General features: G+C 42.4%; 1 protein-coding gene across 2 annotated transcripts in view; it reads left to right on the top strand.

The window, feature by feature from the left end:
- Nucleotides 1-15,626, top strand: part of SP4 (Sp4 transcription factor) — a 51,894-nt gene extending 36,268 nt beyond the window's left edge. For both annotated transcript variants that reach the window (XM_088457341.1, XM_088457340.1), the window contains exons 5-6: nucleotides 8,555-8,754; nucleotides 12,570-15,626. In XM_088457341.1, coding sequence (XP_088313467.1) covers nucleotides 8,555-8,754; nucleotides 12,570-12,817 — 448 coding nt within the window. In that variant the 3' untranslated portion in view covers nucleotides 12,818-15,626. The remainder of the gene's footprint in view (nucleotides 1-8,554; nucleotides 8,755-12,569) is intronic.
- The last annotated feature ends 782 nt before the right edge of the window (nucleotides 15,627-16,408 follow it).

The raw sequence follows: 16,408 nt of genomic DNA, 5'->3' as shown, positions 1-16,408 counted from the left end.
ACATAGGCACCGGCATTTCGACGCCTATGTTAAGTCCCGTGTCGGGCAGGAAGTGTCGGTATTTAGACCAGCGGCATTGCATCCGCCGGTCTAATAACTACATCCCGCTTAAGGTATATGGTGCTTTATGTCCTACCATTCCTTTGCATTGCTGTAGTTGATTTAGAGCCGATGGTAATTATATTACATATGCACTGTATGTGACTGTTAGCTAGCTCCTGATTGACACTGTCTTTTATTTCTAATTCTGTCAATTGTAACTATAAACGTTTTCTCTCCATCCTCTTGGGGTGGAGGTTTCTTTCTGAGTACTTCACATTCAGATTTTGTGAAGGCTGTCATATAACATTGCAATTATTGCCTTTACATTGAACATGTCACACCTCTGTAGATGCAGTCTCCTTGTTCCAGTGCCACCATCACTATTTTGATATAAGAGATGTGTTAACTGCCTTTAGAATTACAAGGCACATTCTATGTAGCACTTAACTGGTCTCGATTGCCCCTCCGCTAGCAGGGCCAAGCTGTCTGCGGCAGACCAGTTGAGTATCCTGCTTTTCAGTCATTAGCACAGTGTTTGCTGCATTGGTGAAGGATGGGGGGGTCTACTAATACACTGCAGTAGTGAATGCAGATATTTCATATTTCTTCTTGACAGATACTTCTTGGTTTAAGGGTGCACTGTTGTTTTAGGTTCTTCTAGTATTTTGACCCTACATGATTTTTGATCTTGTCTATAATCTACCTACCCTGACATTGGCTTTGTGGTTGTATTTTTCCCCTGGTCACCACATTGGTGCTTTATCCATCTGACTGTTTGTAAACCTAGATTTTCACTGATCTTGCCTTCTGCGTCTCTGTATTTGAATCTTGTTTTATTCCTATGTTTTCCTAATTTTGGTAACCTGTAAACCTTGTCACTACACACTTCCATCTTGAGCATAAACCCTGGGAGCGGTAGGGTACTAATACATACAGCTTGCTTAGTGCCAAAGGTGTCACCTCGTAGGTTGAAGAATTTGCTAGTCTGATAACTTGGTATTTGTCAACAGTGGACCCTGATGTGACCAAAGCCAAGAGAGGGAATTATGACATTGGCTTTTTTACATCAATGAACCCTATTATCATATATTCATATATACCTTTATGTGATTTATTTGTTGTTGTTGTGTATTTGCCAAAACTTCTTGTAGACACAGTAGAAGGGTAGGGGAAACACTACAGATCAATAAAGTGTACATAAGGTTTGAAGTTAGGCTCTGATTCAGAGCCGGACGTTCTGAAAGAGCGCTCGCTCTGAATCTGGGCATTTTTTTTTTTTTTTTGTGCATAGCTGTGGGTGACTACCCACAGCTATAGCGAGCGGCCGGGATGATGGTACCATCGCAACCATCAGGCTTGCGACGAGACCCTTGTGGTAGGGTCTCTTGGCCGCAAGCCCCAGAGAGCTTCTGGCTCTAATAGAGCCGGAAGCTCTCCCACAAACGGCAGGCGTTCGCTTGGGAACGCCTCCGTTTGCGAAGCCAACCCCCGGCCACGCCTACAAAATGGGGCGAGCTATCGATCAACATCGACAGCCACCCCTTTTGTAGTGAGCCACGGAGCCAGAGATTTTCTCTCTCGCTTCGGGGCTTGCGCACGCGCAGTGTGGCCACTGCGCGTGCGCAGAGCACACAATCGGCCCACTCGCGAGCGCTCAAGCGCTTGCGAGCGGGTCTGAATCAGGCCCTTAGTTCACTAATTATCTTTCTGTTTTGTTCCTCTCTCTCAAATCTCCGATGTTTGTTAAAGTGTTCTACCTACAGAGAATTTTATCAACCAGGAAGTTTTTATTTTTGAATATGATAATAGTGTCCATGCAGAAACCCTGTTGTATTTTCTAATGAAAACACATATAAAGTTTCTGCGCTGGATTATAACCATTTGTGAATTAGGTACTAATACCCCACTTGCACAGCCTCTCATTTATAGCATAAATTAATCATGAATCTGAAGGCACATCAGTACTACCTTTATTAAATGTGGAACTTTTTTTAATTTTTTCTTCATTGTGGTTTTAACTTTATTTTTATCCGTTGGAGCTACTCATGCTCTTCTCCATCAAAATTCAAGTGGAAGGCATAAAAAGTATAGAACACGTTGAGAGCTGGTGCACAAATATATCCTTTTATGATTAGCCAATATGTGGAGATTGTCGGAAAGAGGGCGTTATTCGCCCACAAATGTGGCCCGCTGTTTTCAAATAAGAACAGATAACACATTTAATTTTTCTCTTTTATTAAGGCTGGGGGACACTGGACCATGGAGTTGTAGATGGGATTGCAAGGAGCTGGCATTTAAAAAACTCTGAGCTCCTCCCCTCCGCAACCCCATGACTGCAGTGTAGTTTAAGTGCCCGAAGAGTTAGGCAAGTTTTAGGAGGGCTGCTATGCAGCCCTTTTCTAGCTAGGGCTTGTTTTATTTGTCATTTTTTGTTTTCCTTAGGATACTGTGCGCTACTTACAGCAGAGCACAGTTGAAGTGCAGCGGCCGCGGGAGCCACAGCGGGGGAGGGGTGCCCTAACCGGCGGCATCCCCCATAGCACTCTGTTCTCATTAGAAACCGCCTGGTAGAGGGCGCAGGGTGTCAGCGCTGTCCTGGATGGCAACACAATCTTACCGGGCTGTCTGAGGGTGGATACAGGCCGCCCATTTCCAGGGCGTACCAAGTGTTTTTCCAGGGTGGGGGGGGGGAGGAGGCTGCCGCTATCCGCGCATAGCAGGGGGCAGAGCCTGCCAACGCTGGCTCTCCCCGCTCCACGGCGGCAGTTGGACAATTCCTCACTGCGTAGGAAGCTGCTCTGCTCTGAAGCAGCCATCGCTTCTGCCTCTGCGGGAGTACATGGACCAGTAGCCTCAAGCTCCACTCCTCTGCTGGGTTTGGCCTCCAAGGAAGGCTAAGTATTTGTCTGTTATTGTTATTGCCTGTCTGGAAATTTGGCAGTGCTCCGTGACCTGCATTATTTTATTGATTTTATTTTTTATTTTTTTTGTGGCGTTGTACTGGCTACCTACTGTATGTCTTCAGGTCAGCGAAACTGCGTGGCAGATATGACTGATAAATCAAAGCCCGCCAAGGTCCAAACCCCAACTATGGCGATATTTTTTACGTGTGCCCAGTATCATGTGAAATTGCCATGTGGACAGTTGGACTCTGTGGAGCTGTGCGTGGACTGCCAGATAGGGCCTAGTTGCACGCAGGCGTCAGGTGGTGCCGCATCTACCTCGGACGAACCGGCGTGGGCTCAGACTATGGGTTGGTCGCTCTCTGACTTGGTGAAGCTCATGGTGCTTCAGCGGGAAGAACAGGCTCACGTGGCTGCCGCGCCTGTTCCTATTATGCAATCGCCGCCGGCAGTCGGTATGGTCCCCCACCCGGGGCCCGATCCATCTTGGCTTTGTACCGGGGGGTGCACAGCGGCGGGATTCGAGAAAGTTTCCTCTGGTTCTTTGAGAATCCTAAGCTCCGCATGACGCATAAGCGTCTTCCTTAGTCCAGGGGACCGTTGGATGTTTCGGATTCCAAGGAAGAGCGGGGAAACATCCAGAGGAGGAGGTTCTCCCCAAGGAGGAGAGTCTAGAGCCCCCTTTGGGTCAAGGTGTGGAGGGCCTTATTACTGCGTTGAGGCAGTCTCTGGATTGCCTGGACTTGGATACCCACGCAGCAGCGGTGGGACCGTTCAAGTGTAGGCGTAAGAGGGTTGTTTGGTTTCCGGCTTCCTCGGACCTCTCTAATCTCGCTGAGGCGTTGAAGGCGCAGAATAAAAAATTCTCTATCCCTCAAAAGTTTGTGGTCCTTTACCCGCTCCCGCCAGGCCAGTTGCCAAGTGGGAACAGCTTCCCAAGATTGATGCAGCAGTGGCACGTTTGGCCAAGCACACTGCCCTTCCGGTTCAGGGTTCGGCGTCCTTCAAGGATGAGCTGGAGAAAAAATTGGAATGCTGCCTTCATCCATTTTTTTTATTAGCTCGGGGGTCGTTATTCGTCCTTTGCTACGCTCCACTTGGGTTGCACGTGCCATGGAGACATGGGCCCGACAGAATGGTTGCTGGACTTCAGGGTGACTTGTCCAGGGATGCTTTACTGGATTTGGCTGAACAGCTTTGTGTGGCAGCTGGATATGTGCGAGGCTGTCCAGGACGGTGCTCGGGTGTCCTCCAGGGTTTTGGCTATGGCCACCTCAGCTCACTCTGGCTCTGTGCCTGGTAGACTGACGCTGAATCAAAGCATTCTTTAGAATCTCTCCCTTTTTGCGGGGGAATTCTGTTTGGCTCTGAGTTGGATACCATCATTGCCCAAGCAACTGGAGGGAAAAGCACTTTCCTGCCCGTAGTGGCCCAAAAACAGTGGGGCCCATGTTTCCATGCTTTTCGCTCCTCCTTTCAAGCATCGGTTAGAGGTCAGGCTGCCCCAGGGACTGTTTTTCCCCAGCAGGGGTTCGACTCCTCGGGGAAGGTTTTCTGGTGCCTACAGGTGCTCGGGAGCAAAGGCTCCTGAGAAGCCTAGCGCCTGACAGGTTCTCTTCCCACCCAGTCAGTGTAGGCGGCCGCATCCTCCAATTCAGGGACCGGTGAGTGGCATCGACAGTGGATGCCTGGCTGAGGGGCATCGTCTCCCAGGGGTCCGCTGCCACAAGTTTTTTCGCAACAGCGCTTCCTCGGGACATGAAGTAGAGAATAGCCTTGGACCGGTCTATCGGTTCTCTGCTTTCGGAAGGAGTTATTGGTCCGGCGTCGCAACAGAAACAGGGATTTTACTCTGACCTCTTCCTTGTTCGGAAGCCCAACGGCATCTATCGCCCGTTCTTGAAACTACAGGCCTTGAACACCAGACTCAGGGTGGATCATTTCTGCATGGAATCTCTCCGATTAGCGATCCAGGGAATGTATACCTCCACCTTACTATTTGGCCAGATCACCACTCTCTCCTCAGGTTCACAGTAGGCCAGGCACACTATCGGTTCCATGCCCTGCCATTGGGCTTGGCAACAGCCCCACGCGTCTTCACGAAGATCATTGCGGCTATGGCGAGCCTGCTGCAGATCGTCCCTATTTGGATCGTCCCAGTTTCGGCTTCCCAGTTGCAGGTCCATCTGGACCACAAGGTGTTTCTGGGAGTGATCCTCGATACGTATCTCCAAAGAGTTTTCCTGCCCGAGTCCAAAGCCTGGGCCCTCCAGGATTTGGTCATGATGGTACTGTCAGTGCCTCGCCTGTCCATCTAGCTGTGCATGAAGTTGTTGGGTACGATGGTCTCCACCTTCGAGACCATCCAGTACATCCGCTTCCATTCCGAACGCTTCCAGTGGGAGATTCTCTGCAATTGGTCGGGTCGTACGGAGGACCTCTGCTCTCAGCTTCTGGTTCTGTCGGACAGCACCCGGCAATTCCTTAGATGGTGGCTGGTTTCCGATCACCTGCTTCAAGGTGCTCCTTGGTCACTCCAAGCTGGGTCGTTGTGACTACAAAGTCTCAGCGGTTGGGGTGCTGTGGCGTTGAGTCTTTGTCTTCAGGGTCTTTGGTAGTCATCGGAGACTGCCCTACCAATCAATGTGCTGGAGCTTCGGGCCTTCTATCTGGCTCTGTTGGGAGCCCAGTCCATCCTGGCCTGCCACCCAGTGAGTATTCAGTCGATGCTGCGGCGTATGTGAACCATCAGGTCGGTAACCAAGACCGCGGCAGCCACGGCAGAGGCAAGCCGCATCCTAGCTTGGGCAGAGGCCTTTGTTCCGGCACTCTCTGCGATGTTCATTCCGGGTGTGGTAAATTGGGAGGCGGACTTCCTCTGTTGATCCACCTTCCTGTGGGAGAGTGGTCTCTCTCCATCCGGAGGTCTTTCAGCAGTTGGTACGGAAGTGGGGCCTTCTGGAGGAGGCCTGATGGCATCTCAGCACAACTGCAAGGTTCCCCGATTTTGTGCGAGATCCAGGGATCCAATGGCCTTCGCAGTGGATGCCATGACCGTTCCGTGAACTTCCGTCTGGCATATATTTTTCCTCCAATTCCCATGTTACCTCGGGTACTCCGGCGGTTCAGAGAGCAACAGGTTCCGGTGATACTCGTGGCTCCAAACTGGCCACGCAGGTTGTGGTTCGTCGCTGTTCTCAAGCTGGTCTTAGGTCCTGGTTGGCACCTACCGCAGCGACCGGATCTGCTCCTGCAGGGTCTGTTCGGCACAAGGCTCTTCCTCAATTGGCTTTAACGCCTGGTTGTTGAGACCGAGCTCTTAAAAGCTAAGGGGTTTTCTCCTTCTGTTTTCTGTACTATGTTGCGAGCTCGGAAACCGGTTCAGTCGCGCAACTATCACAGGGTCTGGGAGACCTACATCTTGTGTGAACGGCGCAAAGTTCACACATCCCAGCTGCGCCTTCCGAGGCTGTTCGCTTTCCTTCAGGGAGGTCTAGAAGCTGGCTTGTGACTTCGTTCATTGAAAGCAATGAACTGGCTCTGTCAGTTTATTTTCAGCAGCGTCTGGCCCTCCTGCCAGAGATTCGGACAATTTTGCATGGAATGTTGCGGGTTCAAGCTCCATTTCAGCCGCCAGTGGCTCCGTGGGATCTGACCTTGGTCCTCTCCGCTCTTAAGCTGGCTCCCTCTGAGCCTTTGGATTCCGTGGACCTTAGGTTTGTCACGTGGAAATTGATTTTCCTTATAGCCATTGCCTCAGCTCGGCAGGTCTCGGAGTTAGGGGCCTTGTCTTGCAGACTGCTGCTCCTCATATTCCATGACGATCGGGCGGTTCTCTGAACAGTTCCTTCTTTCAAACCGAAAGTTGTTTCGGCTTTCCACTTAAACCAGGAAATTGACTTCCCAGGACCTGGACGATCTAGCTCTGTTGGACGTTCTCTGGGCCCTGTGGATCTACTTGGACCGGACTTCAACCCTTTGTCGGACAGATTCCCTATTGGTTCTCTACGACGTTCAGAAACGTGGCTGGCCTGCTACGAAGCAGACCATTGCACATTGGATCCGCTCAGTCATCTCTCGAGCATATGCTGACGCGTGGCGGCCGGCACCGGCCAGAGTGTCGGCTCATTCTACTCTGGCAGTGGCAACCTCCTGAGCACCGCGTCATGGGGCTTCGGCTGAACAAGTCTGTCGCACAGCTACCTGATCCTCTGTCCATACGTTTGTGCGTTTTTACTTGTTTCCTGTGTTTTTTCATCCAGCGACGCCCACTTTGGGTGTACAGGTCTCTGGTCAGGCAGCGTGAGCGTTCCCTCCCCTGGGGGCGGCTTTTGAACGTCCCTTGGTCCAGTGTCCCCCAGCCTTGATGAAAGAGAAAAGGGGAATTTTGGTTACTTACTGTTGAATACTTTTCTCTGAATCAGGCTGGGGGATCGTTCCCTCCCTCACGCTCAGTCGTGTTGCGTTGTATTTTTGACAACGTTGGTCCCTGCGGTACCGTTAATTTGTTTATTGTTTTAACAGTTTCACCGAGTTACTGCTTCTCCTTACCAGGCACTTTTGAAGTTGTACTGCAGTCACGGGGTTACAGAGGGGAGGAGCTTGGGTTAAAGTTAGAGTTTAAGTGCCAGCTCCTTGCAGTCCCATCTACAACCCCATGGCCCAGTGTCCCCCAGCCTGATTCAGAGAAAAGGATTCAATGGTAAGTAACCAAAAATCCCCTTTTTTAGATAATTGGTTTTCCAAATTCATATGTTAGGTCACTGAAAATTAATACAATGCTAGTACTGTGTGAGTTACTAGAATATGCAGTAAAGGTGCATACACACGGAACGATCTGTACCACCAACGACATGAAAGATCTCTTTCAAAGATATCTTTCAGTGAGTCATCCTGCCACATCTCTGACCATGCGAAGTTGACGATATCGTCCAGATTGGCCTGCATGATCATACAGTAGATATCGTTATCGTTCATGCGGGAATGCGCATCGTTGGTCGTTCACTGAATAAAAATGAACGATATATCGTTAAACGATATCGTTATCATTCATATCGTAACGATATATCTGTCCGTGTGTATGCACCTTTAGATAGACTATTAATTTTTTTTTTTTCCTCTTTCCCTTTCACTGCTTTTCTCTTCTGACAATTAATTTAGTCGTCGCTATTGAGAAATCTCTCTCACGTTTTCCTTATAAAACTGGATCACATCTAGGTTATTATTTGGTTATAGCAGATATTTATGTATGCACACATCTTGGAATTCAATTGTTTTCGCTATCTGTCTGCTGTATATTCTTGTGATCTGTTTAAGAAATATTACATTAAAAAAAAGACTATTAAAGTTTGTGGCCAATTACTTTACTTTCATAGATTCTCATTGATTGCTTGGTAAGTTTTATGTTGTCCTACGGACCAGGAATGAAGTGAGTGGAGTTATTACTACTTCTCTAATACTGTATGTCTCTACCACAATGAATGGCTAATTAACAGCTTTTTTTTTATTGTGAAGAATACAGCTCTTTAGGCAAAATGTATGCTTACCCTCCAAGCATTATCTCTGCACATATTCGCTTCTGTTGACTTCCCCTGTATTTGTTTTATTAGAGGGAGCAGTGAACCCGGGAAAAAGAAGCAACATATCTGTCATATTGAAGGTTGCGGAAAAGTCTACGGGAAGACTTCCCATCTCCGAGCACATCTTCGCTGGCACACCGGAGAAAGGCCTTTTGTATGCAACTGGATATTTTGTGGCAAGAGGTTTACCAGGAGTGATGAGCTGCAGAGGCACAGAAGAACTCACACAGGTGCAATCACTTTATACAGTTTTTCATAAATAAAATGATTATTGAAATACAGTACTACAATAGCAGAAGGCTGGTGATTTAGGGTGTGCACAAGTAAGCCTTTCCGTAGTTTTAGGCAAAGATGGAATATGTACAAATATTTTATAAATATACACGCTAATATTTCAGACCTATCAAACGCCGGGCTGTGAACGTGCAAAATACATATATAGCCATCCACATAAACCAGAAGTGTAGCCAATCAAAAAGTCAGGGTGAGGACAGGAGAAGGTCCTCTAGGATATACCCTGGTTTCATGTATGTGGCCAAAACCTCTCCAAATGAATGGCTTTGTGAACTGGAAAGCAAGTCCCAGATTGCAAAGAGCATCTGGACCCACAATTCTTTTTGCAGGAATATTAACTCCACTCCATGCAAGAAACATTAAAGAGTTTCCCTTAAATTGCCAGAATCGAGTACTGTGAGAACCATTAGAAGGGAAGCAAGACCTCTGTGTTGTTTTTAAGATAGACTTATGGCCAAGGGTGACTACTCAGCCTAATTTGGTACTTTTATTTTAGAATCTAAGGCACATACAGGGGGGGTTCTGAATTCCCAGAAAACCCTCAATGGACTAAATGTTCTTCTCTAAGATGGAAACTACAATGTCTCCATCTCACTCTGACTGTGGACCGCTATCGGACTGAGCCCTCACTACATTACATACAGATGGCTCAGCAGCTTCACACTCACATTGTTCACCAACAGGCGTCCAAGTCCTACTCTCCTCAGCCCTGGGTATGACTTACTGCGGTCATGTTTGTATGTACACACATACATAGTCCTACCCAGGGCTGAGGGAATATATATACTTTTATGTACATGGGTGTATATATAACTGATGTGTGTGTGTTATATACTGTTTATGTGCTATATATAATATGCATTTGTGTCCGCTATATTTCTATATGATATATATGTGTATATAATAATATATTATATATTTCTAAATTAATTGTGCTTATCTCGCGTGCATGCTTTAAGACGAAGTGTGTGAATTTAAGGCGAAATTGAATTCCCCCCTAAGGGCCGAATTCAATTAGAGGAGTAAAGTCGCAGCCAGCGAAATGCATTCGGATGCCGAAATCTTTTTGCCTCATTCGCCTGTTTGGACGTGAAGTTTGTGCGTACTTTCACAATGCATGCTCGTGCTTTTTGCCCTATTCAATTCCAAAACAGGCGAAAACACATATGTGCGAATGGCGAAACTAGCGAAGAGGACAGCTTATTTTGGGGAAATCGGTCTGTACCCCATAAAAAGCTGGACCCTGGAAATCAATAATGAATTGTATTAATAGCCCTAATAAAAGTAGTTAGGGTTCTTAAATGGAGTCAATGGGCTGTTATATGCATATTTGCGTGTGGAAAAATTATTTAAAGCAATTTTCTTTTTTAAATGCTGTAGTTAAATTGGGGGTACATTTAAATGGGTGCTAGTATATTTTTGGGTCTCTAAAGTGGCTTTAAAAAAAAAAAAAAAAACCTGCTGCAGCCTCCTGTAATCCTAAAAACACCTCTCTCATCCATACAGCACCCCAAAATGCCAGTCCCAGTACTTTTATACCCATTTTCTAACACTTTTTACATTTTCACTTTTTTAGAGGGATGTAAGATATAATTTTTTTTTCTCCCTAATTAGTCATTATGGGGGGTGTCCAAAGGGTTCTGAACCAAGTCACCACATTTTTAGACCAAAATAGGGGATAGATAGATAGATAGATAGATAGATAGATAGATAGATAGATAGATAGATAGATCTTTCTATCTAATAGTGAAAGTGGGGGCGCACAAGTGAAAGTGCAACTAAAACTTAATTTCTACACCCAGAATTAATATTTCACACTCCTCAATAAATGAGTGGCTGCTATAACTCAATAAAAGAATGTTCTGGTGATCACATAAAAAGTAAAACGCTAATAGTGAAAAGCATAAGCGCCTAAATGTGTCTGAAAATTAGAACATTTGTAAAGTGTATACATATAAATACACCTGTGTTGATAACACTGTACAACAAAGAAATACTTTTAATTTGTTTCCTTTATAAAAATTGTTGTAATTTACTAATTTAAGGTTAAGAAAACCCAATATGGCTTCATAATGTTTTTATAAGCTTTAGTTTTTGAGCTACACTACTTGCACTATATGTACTATACTTCAGTAATGTAGTCATAGTGAAAATACATTTTAAAATAATCTCATACTTTCGTTACACAACATAAATAACAGTCTTTTCAAGTCAGTCAAATATGAACACAAGATATACAACATACAGCAACTGAAAGTACTATCTCAAATTGGGGTTTAGTAATGAGAGGGCTTTCTCTTCTCTTGTTGCCTGTTCTTCTCTTCTGACAATTCTCTTGTCAATGTCCAATAGTAGTCAGCAAGCGGAGAAGTGTTTACCCTACCCTGGTAATCTTCTTTCCATTGCTGAATTGTCATGGTGGATCACTCACCGTGCTCATCACTCACTGCACTGTAGTTGTAAGGTAAAATAGTCCAGATGAGAGTCGAGAAAGTGGATTTTGAGTGGCATATTGCAGCCTAATTGATACTTTTCTAGAAGGTTTTTAAAATCTGAACATAGTTTTCAGCTCCTCTGTTATCCAAGAAGCCATGCACAACACATATAAAGGATTCCCAAGCCCCTTTTTCATTAACCTGGAGGACTCAGTCTAAGCTTTTATCCTTAAAACTTTGATTTGCGGACCAACAAAAATCCCTTACTTAACTTTAGCATCACTCAGAAGTGGATATTTTTCTCTCATGTATTTGAAAGCTTCTCCATCTTTGTTCATCCCCTCTACATAGTTCTTCATAAGTCTGACTTTGATGTGTAAAGGGGGCAGAAAAATTTGTTTCAATCAACTAGATGACTACGATGGACATTTTTTTTTCCATAGCCTACAATTACTACATGGGCAACAATGACTCGGCATTCTTTTATTCAGGTTTGTCAACTGATATATTCTCTAGATGCCCAAATTCCCTAGTATTAAACAAAATACCTCTACATCATCATAAATTAGCTATATCTCAGAACTAAAAGCTAACTGAGAGTTTTAAAATGATTTTTCATTCTTCGCTTACTGCAATCTATTAGAAGTAAATATTTTCATGTCGGAAACATTTTTACTGTTGAGCCGTGTAATAAAATGACCCTTATTGGTTTCATAAAATAGAAGAGCGAAAAGTGCAACATAGTGTTTACCATTTTTCAACACTTTATACGTAATAAGAATTTATCATATACCCTTTTTAGGAGCATAATTGCTCCGTATGAAATTCACAATTACAAGTGATTTAGGGTAAAAAATAAAATGTTAAACTGACAGTGACATAAATGGCTAAAAAACACACGTACAAGATTTCAATAAAAAAAATGCTTAGCTGTCTATCAATAGGGGTACAGGTGCAATAGCCCCAACGCATTTCGTCCGTCAATAATTAGACTTCATCAGGGATATATATATAATATGAATGATCTAAATATTAACTGAACCCCGCCATAAATCCTGCGTTTATACCTGTAGCGTAGCACTGTTTTGGATTTGAATATTTGAATTCTTATGAAATGCCAATGCCATCAGAAATTACAGTGGAGGGTCCATTTTCCAAAACTATGGGGGTACCTAGCACGGAACATCAACATTTCTTCTGGTTGTGGGGAAGTAGAGATTGTGTTACAAAAAATTAAGTGTGTTATTAATTATCCTTTAAACTTCTTTTTTTTTTTTTTTTAGTCTGCTTTAATTGTGCCTTTGATTTTGTTTTAGGTGAGAAAAGATTTGAGTGTCCTGAATGTTCAAAGAGGTTTATGAGGAGCGACCATCTCTCAAAGCATGTGAAAACTCACCAAAATAAGAAGGGGGGTGGAACAGCCCTGGCAATTGTAACATCGGGAGACCTTGATGCTTCGGTCACTGGGGTCCTTGGTTCACCAAGAATTGTTACAGTTGCAGCCATTTCTCAAGATTCAAACCCAGCCACCCCAAACGTTTCCACAAACATAGATGAATTCTGAAAGGTGTCTGAACAGGGACTTATTTAGATGCACTTAAATATATGTAATCAATAGAATTGTTACCTAGTCTGTAAAATGCCTTTATGAGGAATTAATGTTTGTTTTTCTTGTTTGTTTTTTTTAATTAACTATTCCGATAAAAAGGGATGAAGCTGTGAACAATATCCATTTTTCTAATATTAGGCAGTATGAAGATAAACATGAAAATATTTTACCTGTATCATGTATTCTACATTTTGTAAAAGCCTCTAAATTTTAATGCTTTCTCATTCCTCTTCCTCCCTTTAAAGAAATATATATAAATATATATATATTACAAACTCCATTTGTAAAAAAAAAAAAAAAGAAGGCCATAGAATCAGTTTGTATTTACGGTAGCAAAAACAAGTCTGGAATTAACTTTACAAATAAGTCATTTTTGTATGAAGGCTTGTTATTTAAATGTAAAATTTGGAGAGTCTTATTTATGTAGATTAAATGTTGACCTTATGCAAGTTGCATATAGTTTCTTGCCACCGGAGACATTGAATACGCTAAATGCCTCTTTATTTCTTATGGATGTAACATTTTTGTAGATATGCATTAATCATCCAGAACTAACTTGTACAAACTGCTGCAGCCAATTATTTCCACATTCCATTCTTTATTTTATTTTTTTTTATCTGCCACCATTTGGTATATTTAGTGAGCATCACAATGCTGCTAAGAATTTATATGAGGCACAAAGGGGACGATGTAGAATATAATTTTGATTGGAAGAATTAATTTCATTGTATGCTTTCACCACATAATTTAATTAATTGGAAAAACAATTGTGATTATTATAACCTTTATTTTCAAAGCCAAAAAAAGCTGTTGCAAATATTTCTAATTTCAAGAAGCACAACAAACTTAAGTAATTGTGAACATTTTTCTGCCCAACCATTACCCTTTGGATTTACATTTTAACAGGCAATTAATGCAAGTATTTTTTTTTTTATCATTTTTCCAATTGCTGTGAAGACTTTGGTGAGGACATGAATTAATTGCAAAGCATAATTACAAGTCAGTTTAACTTTTTCCCCATAAATAAATATATTCAGCAGATAGGTCTGATTTCTTAGAACAAGAGATGATGCCACTTCTGACACTGTATGAATGTGGGTATATGCGCGAATGTGTGTAAATGCATATATGTATATACAAGATGTATATTGTTATTTTAATTACTGCAAAGTTCCGCAAACGTAAGTACCGTTTACAATTTAAGGAGTAGACCATGCTTTTGGCTATAGTTCAACGTACACAATATTTATTTTCATTAACTTGAAATCAAATCCCATTAGTAAGAGTTCCTGTATTGTATTTATTATGGAGCATTGAAAAACCAAGTTATTATTTTAACTACATAATAGCTGAAGGTATAGGTAAAATGTACATACATATATGCACCACAGTCCATTAATGTTTAGTTATGATTGCTAACTGTGTTTTTGTTTTCTTTTGAGCACTTACTATAGGTTTGTTATTTTAAGGAATAGCTGACATATTTGAGACATTAATTTAGCTAAATATTTGTAATCATGCAAGTGGTTCTTTCGTAGTATTCATTGCTAGGTTTTATGTTTTGCGCACTAAGTTGTGGTGGTCTGTCCATGAAAAAAAAACCTGTGTTGTGAAACCTAATAAATAAATAAATATATATATATATATATATATATATATATATATATATATATATAATTGATAAACCTGAAATAGTTGTTGTTTAGTAAAGTAAATGAGAACACATGTCCCACATCTATCATAACAAATACACCTTTTGCAGGCAGCCATTTTGAGGGCTGAATCTATACTTATAAGAATGCAATAAATCGGGTCACTAGGTACTGTACCAGTGTCACCACAATTTACCAGTGGCTATTGACATCACTGAACATGCTTCAGTGGGTTCCTAATGAACTGATAGGCTGCATTCTCAAGTGTATTAGTTTAGATCACAAAAGGGCTACTAGGGGTGTAGGTAAGGAGAATGCTTACAGGCAGTACATTAAAGCCAGAAGTGTTATTTAAACATCTTTTATAGGACTCTGCATATTTTAACAAGAAAATCATTATATAATAATTGACGTTATTAAAGCAGAGCAACTCATTAGGAAAATGTGGTTTAATCTGCAGTAGTTTTAATTGCGGTCCTAATTCTTCAGGCACGTATGTGCAGCAGTCTGACTGTCATTTCTCAGTCCCACCGATATGCCACTGTTTTACAAAAACAAGTTTGTGTATTTATGTATATTTATCATGCTTGGAATGTCAGTGTTAGACTTTTTATTTTACTTTGTTTGTTCTTCATAGTATTTGTTTGAGAAGTGGACACGTGGACGTGCTGCAGATTGCTTTAGAATTTTCAATTATCACTTTTTCTGATGTAGAATGAGAGTTAATTTGTCAGATGTGAGAAAGCATGCTAGGTCCAACTTTTCAATTTTAAGGCACTTTTATTGCAAAAATATTTATATTTAATTTTGATGCTTTCTGTGCATGTCAAAGAGTGAGCACTTATATTGATATATATTGATTGCTCTCTATATATATGTTAATATATTGATATGCACTAGATATTTAATTGGACATCATTTTGGAAAATTACAATAAATAAAAAGTTTTGAAACAGATGTTTTTTTAGAACCTATTGTAAATTTTTGAGAGGGTAAATAAGAGGAAGGCAAAACCATAAAGATTTCCCTGTATATTTTGCCAGCATAGCCTCTGTCATTTTTACAGTGCTGATTTGTATAAACTTTTGTTCTTTACTGTGGATTTGGAAATAAAATTATGTGAAATTTGTTGTCCAAAATTTATTTTTTATTTTTACTTTTTATTCGGGATTCTTGGATTACAGAAATGAAGAAAAGAGAAATTGAAAACAAAAAGGTAGTATTTGAGCACAATAGTAAGTAGAACAGTTGTTAGTGATTATACAAATTGTAGATGTTTAAGGTGGGAGTTGATGTCCTCAAATATAACAAATAGCTGGTTAAAGTTTTCTGGGATGGTGCCAGGAGGTGGGCATAATCCAGTAATTGGTTGGATGTTATTCAAGGGTCAGTCTAGGGCAGTGGTCTCTTACCCGTAGCTCGTGAGCTACCAGTAGCTCGCGTTCATAATTTTGGTAGCTCGGAGTCAACTATGAGGAAGCAAAGAGTAAGTGACCTCTGATGCGCGCTCCCCTGTGGTGTTGACACTGTGGGTGGAGCCATGGGGAAGCACGTCAGGTGATTGCCATTGCTGCTACGGCAATCCTCTGACGCGCTTCCCTGTGGCTCCACCCATAGAGTTGACCCCATGGTGGAGCGGCACAATACATGACAGACACCACAAGTGACTCCCGCCCAGCACTGCCTGGATTTAATTAACTTGATAAGAGCCTACAGTATTACAAAGTGAGTTGCTAGACTACTTAACGTGGACACACTACAGATTGTGCTGCTTTTAGTTGAGGTCACCCAGACCTCAGAGTGGATACAACTTGGGAGTGTTTATATTGCGTTCAGCCTCTAGTGATTTTCAACCTTTTTCAAATCGAGGCATACTACACAAGATTTTAAAATT

This window comes from Taudactylus pleione, unplaced genomic scaffold (assembly GCF_031769625.1).
Source record: "Taudactylus pleione unplaced genomic scaffold, aTauple2 ptg000758l, whole genome shotgun sequence".
NCBI lineage: Eukaryota > Metazoa > Chordata > Amphibia > Anura > Myobatrachidae > Taudactylus > Taudactylus pleione.
This window is presented reverse-complemented; position numbering and strand designations above follow the sequence as displayed.